Genomic DNA, 6,000 nt, shown 5'->3' on the forward strand with positions numbered 1-6,000 from the left:
TATATATATACAGTATTGTTCAAAATAATAGCAGTACAATGTGACTAACCAGAATAATCAAGGTTTTTCGTATATTTTTTTATTGCTACGTGGCAAACAAGTTACCAGTAGGTTCAGTAGATTCTCAGAAAACAAATGAGACCCAGCATTCATGATATGCACGCTCTTAAGGCTGTGCAATTGGGCAATTAGTTGAATTAGTTGAAAGGGGTGTGTTCAAAAAAATAGCAGTGTGGCATTCAATCACTGAGGTCATCAATTTTGTGAAGAAACAGGTGTGAATCAGGTGGCCCCTATTTAAGGATGAAGCCAACACTTGTTGAACATGCATTTGAAAGCTGAGGAAAATGGGTCGTTCAAGACATTGTTCAGAAGAACAGCGTACTTTGATTAAAAAGTTGATTAGAGAGGGGAAAACCTATAAAGAGGTGCAAAAAATGATAGGCTGTTCAGCTAAAATGATCTCCAATGCCTTAAAATGGAGAGCAAAACCAGAGAGACGTGGAAGAAAACGGAAGACAACCATCAAAATGGATAGAAGAATAACCAGAATGGCAAAGGCTCAGCCAATGATCACCTCCAGGATGATCAAAGACAGTCTGGAGTTACCTGTAAGTACTGTGACAGTTAGAAGACGTCTGTGTGAAGCTAATCTATTTTCAAGAATCCCCCGCAAAGTCCCTCTGTTAAAAAAAAGGCATGTGCAGAAGAGGTTACAATTTGCCAAAGAACACATCAACTGGCCTAAAGAGAAATGGAGGAACATTTTGTGGACTGATGAGAGTAAAATTGTTCTTTTTGGGTCCAAGGGCCACAGGCAGTTTGTGAGACGACCCCCAAACTCTGAATTCAAGCCACAGTACACAGTGAAGACAGTGAAGCATGGAGGTGCAAGCATCATGATATGGGCATGTTTCTCCTACTATGGTGTTGGGCCTATTTATCGCATACCAGGGATCATGGATCAGTTTGCATATGTTAAAATACTTGAAGAGGTCATGTTGCCCTATGCTGAAGAGGACATGCCCTTGAAATGGTTGTTTCAACAAGACAATGACCCAAAACACACTAGTAAACGGGCAAAGTCTTGGTTCCAAACCAACAAAATTAATGTTATGGAGTGGCCAGCCCAATCTCCAGACCTTAATCCAATTGAGAACTTGTGGGGTGATATCAAAAATGCTGTTTCTGAAGCAAAACCAAGAAATGTGAATGAATTGTGGAATGTTGTTAAAGAATCATGGAGTGGAATAACAGCTGAGAGGTGCCACAAGTTGGTTGACTCCATGCCACACAGATGTCAAGCAGTTTTAAAAAACTGTGGTCATACAACTAAATATTAGTTTAGTGATTCACAGGATTGCTAAATCCCAGAAAAAAAAAATGTTTGTTCAAAATAGTTTTGAGTTTGTACAGTCAAAGGTAGACACTGCTATTTTTTTGAACACACCCCTTTCAACTAATTGCCCAATTGCACAGCCTTAAGAGCGTGCATATCATGAATGCTGGGTCTTGTTTGTTTTCTGACAATCTACTGAACCTACTGGTAACTTGTTTGCCACGTAGCAATAAAAAATATACTAAAAACCTTGATTATTCTGGTTAGTCACATTGTACTGCTATTATTTTGAACAATACTGTATATATATATATATATATATATATATATATATATATATATATATATATATATATATATATATGTGTCATACATAGGGTGAAAAGTTGTTTGCAATTAGATCGTTCTCATTATTGAATTATTTTATACTCTGCACTTCCCATATAGTCCACCATTTTGGATGATCATTGCAATGTATTCTGTGATTGTCTTGTTTAAGCAAATTAGAATTTGGCCAAATCAAAGTATGTTTAAGTGGCGTAATTCTTTAATTTAATGCAAGTCAGTCAGGAGAGAAAACACTGTTCTTTCTTTCTTTCTTTCTGTCTTATTTTGTAGTGAAAAACTTTCCCTAATTGTCAGTCAAACAGTTTTAGACCGTTCAAGAATCTAATTGTTTAAAAGAAGAGTTAGCTGTTGGCATCAGGTGACCCAAATTTAAAAATCATGGTAAATTGCACTTATTTTGTCTTCTGGAAAAATGTAATTATCTCCTGTAGCTGCTGAAGGGCAGTACTAATGTACACATCTTCATTCTGTTCAAAAGTTTTCACCCCCGACTCTTAATATATCGCTAATATATAATTTATACAAACTCAAAGTATGTGAATTTGTATTCATATCACTTCCATTTTATCTAAATAAAGTGTAACTGAATCATTGTAAAGTGCATGTAACATTTATTTTTTCTGTTCTTTTTTCAGGAAGTATTGCCATAATAGTGCCTCTAGTTCTTCTTGTATGCATTATTGCCGCTGTTGCAGTGGGACTCCTTATTTGCAAAAGATGTCGAAGGTAAACACACAAACAAGTCTGTAATTAGCTGGATTAGATGTCTAATCAGAACATTAAACATCTTATTTATTGATGTGCTGTATAAAATCTCGTAAGCCAGCTGTGCTTCAGCATTTAACTGGTGTGCTAAATGTTCCTGTGAAAACTATACACAGATAATAGACATTTATCCCTTCACAGAGGTAAGCAGGTTCAACGGCAGCCCATGGCAAACGGTGGCTTGAACGTGGAGATCGGGAATCCATCCTATAACATGTACGAAGTGGACCACGACAATCACGTAGATGTGGGAAGCTTTCTTCACCCCAGCTTCACCCTTGATCCTCATAAGGTACTAAACAAGTAGAAACTTTAAGTTCTTAAAATCATTTTATGGATTTAACTGACATACTGTAAGTGGTTATTGCGTAAATTACATTTTATGTGATTTGTTGGTCTTAACTTTTTTTTAGCCAATCTAATCGTGAATGACCATGTGTCAAAATCTGTGATGGTGATTTGTCATTAACTTTGGAGTAAATTATTTGTAAAACGATTCCCACATTGATTCGTGTTAAATTCATAAGTCATAAGTTCAATTTTTTTTTTTTTTTTTTGTACATTTATTCTGCTGGTATTTTTAGTTATTTTAGTAGCCTACATCAACTTTTAAATTAACTTTTAAATCAGACATTTTAAATTAAAGTAGCTGAAGTAAAAGTTTGCTTTTCTATATCCTATTTTGTGTTAATATGCAAGTAATCAAATGGTGTTTTTTTAAGTTAACGAAAATAGCTCAGATTTTTCCACATTCAAAAAAATCAAAATAACATCGAATAATAACAGATCATTGGATTCCAGTGCTATGTCATGACCAATTTGTACGTATTTTATTCCTACGAATTTGTACAATTTGTCTAGATGTGATGTGATGTGTAAGTTTAGGGGCGGGGTTAGCTGTAGGTCATTTGTACAAATTGATACGAATTGTGCAACTCGTAAAATATGTACAATTTACCACAAATCATATGAAATTGTACGAATGAGGACGTAAAAATTCATATGAAATAGCCACCACTTAAAATATGTATGGATTGCCGTAAGATTCAGATTCAGATATACAGATTCAGTATCCAAAAATGTCCTAAAGTGCTCCATATGGTTTGAGGTTTTTTTGTGCCTAAAGTCTCTATGCATTTTGATTGGTTTAGTAAAACAATTAATTTTATTTTAATTAAAATTTTTATAAACCTCTTTGATTCTCTCTCTTTTATATATCCAATGTCCCACAAGGTGGGACCGATTTCTTTCCCTCAAATCAGTTGAGTCGTAAACTGGCTTTACATTTAATTTGGGTTCGAACCAGAATTACCTAAATTATTTTGTCTATTTTATAGTTTTAATCTGCAAGTTTGTTTAAATATACAATGCTTCTTATGTTTTTGATTTGTTTTTCAGGGCTGGTGTGTGAAGTCAAGCGACTCGCGCAATTTACCCCCTGTGCGCCCAATGACTGCACACACTTTACCCATCCAGAACGTTCCAAAGGAACTCATTCCAGGACAGGTGGATTCCAGAACTCTTTAATATGGTGTGTTTTATGATTATTAAGAAAATAAACCAAACTAAAACATCTTTGTATTTTTTCCAGGCCATGAACTATTCAAACCCCATCTATTCAAAGATGACTTACCATGACAGACAGCACTGTCGAAAACCAGTCATCAACCTCGACATGAGACGCAATTTACTCCCAAAGAGACTGGAAACTACAATTCGAGAAACGGCAGCATAACATAACTTATCCACGACCTGCTTTGGTTTTGTTTGTTTTTTTGTTTTTTGATAAAGATCTGAATAAAATTATAAAATATAAAAAAAAAAACATTTTTATGTCCAGTTAGGTTAAATCGTCTCATTTTGCATCCCACATATATGTGCCAGTTTTGGTTTTAGTTTATTTTTGTTGCAACCAAAAAATGTTTTTATATATATAGATTACAAACACAGTGTTTTTCTTTGCTTTGCGACTTTGTAAATGCACTACACGAATATGAAAAAAATTAAACAGACAAAGCTGCTCAATCCTAAAAGGCTTTATATACATTTAAAGAGAATTTTATATAGTTGTTTATTTACCTACACACTATGTATATGTTTTCCTGTCGGTAAAATGATCGCCAATGCCTAGATATTCCCAAGTTGCCTCTTACATTTAGCAGTATTAGAAAAAAAGAGACACTTATTTAATTAATGGATCATATGCTCATCACAGATTTTATTTTTGATATCTCTCATTAATGTTTCTTGTATATGTTTAAGTTGACCAGTGTTTCCAGGTTTTTCAATTATGCAGCCAAAACCGAAAGTAAAACCAATCCACAATGGTTTTTTGCAACTGTACAACTTGAAAACATGTTATTTAATTTTCATATCACAAATGTCCTTAAGCACTTAAAAGGACTGAGAATGGATTTTGTCACATAGACTCACTTTCATTCACTGGTTGTGAAATAACATGCGCGGGACTCTTGTAATGTCCTGTTTGAAGAAAAAACACATTCTCTGTGCAAATGTACACAAGAAGAAGTTTTATAATTTTATAGTTGATTTGTACGTCCAGTTTGCTTGTATTTTCTGGAAATATATTAAATGTAGAACTTTTATAAAAAACTATGTACACAATATATTGGTCCTTCTTCACCTTGGGTTGAAGTGTTTTATAATTATAAGATAAACTAGCTTGATATTGCACTGTGCAATCGTACAGGTTGCTGTTGTATAGGGGGAAATGAAGGACATTTATTGGTTTAATACATATAGCTACACCTAATGTGATTTTGGACCAGGAACTATGAAATAAAGTGGGTTTTCTTGCCATTTTCAATGTTTTTAGTTGTTATTGCAATGTGTTGGTGTTGCATAACTTTTTTTGCATATAGACCATTAAAATAGACCAAGATGACGGTGCGTACACAGCGCAAGGCTCAGCGTCTCTCCAGTTTTGGCATTTTTCCTGCTCGACTCGGGTCTTTTCATACTGAACAGCTTTGCCTTAACATCTTACACACAACAGGAGCTTTTGGATATTGGTGTGGATTTTACCAACAGTTTTATCACCAATCCTTGACTCATCCCTGAGATCTCCAGGACACCAAAGGCTACGCACTCTACCCAGCTGGGCGGAAGGGTTGCAGGAGGCATCGAGATTATAAACAAAAGCGGGGGAAATGCAGAGGTTTAAGAGCTAAGCTAAAGCTAACAGCTCTGTCTTTCTTTACCCAGCATTTTCCTCGCTTATGTGTGGTCGCTGGTGAACAAAATGAACGAGTTACGACTTCACATCACCCACAGCAAGAGACTTTTGGATTGCAATGTCATAGTTTTCACAGAAACATGGCTACACAGCGATGAGCTAGCCGGACATTACACACTCCAGGCAGATAGGACATCAGATGACTTCCGCAAGACCAGAGTTGGTGGATTTTGCATTTATGTTAACAAAGTTTGGTGAATGTACACTGTCATTGTTGGAAGACACTGCTCAGCTTACCTAGGTTTTCCCATGGTTAAGTGTAGACCTTTTTATTTGCCGCGGGAGTTCACTT

The 6,000-nt window shown here is 35.4% G+C and overlaps 1 protein-coding gene across 1 annotated transcript in view; it reads left to right on the forward strand.

Annotated features, from left to right (window-relative positions):
* LOC113040170 (low-density lipoprotein receptor-related protein 1B-like) overlaps positions 1-5,279 on the forward strand; it is a 246,167-nt gene extending 240,888 nt beyond the window's left edge. Inside the window, exons 89-92 of the mRNA XM_026198463.1 lie at positions 2,323-2,413; positions 2,594-2,744; positions 3,851-3,958; positions 4,044-5,279. Of these exons, the coding sequence (XP_026054248.1) occupies positions 2,323-2,413; positions 2,594-2,744; positions 3,851-3,958; positions 4,044-4,187 (494 nt within the window). The 3' untranslated portion in view covers positions 4,188-5,279. The remainder of the gene's footprint in view (positions 1-2,322; positions 2,414-2,593; positions 2,745-3,850; positions 3,959-4,043) is intronic.
* The last annotated feature ends 721 nt before the right edge of the window (positions 5,280-6,000 follow it).

This window comes from Carassius auratus, chromosome 22 (genome assembly GCF_003368295.1).
Source record: "Carassius auratus strain Wakin chromosome 22, ASM336829v1, whole genome shotgun sequence".
Lineage (NCBI taxonomy): Eukaryota > Metazoa > Chordata > Actinopteri > Cypriniformes > Cyprinidae > Carassius > Carassius auratus.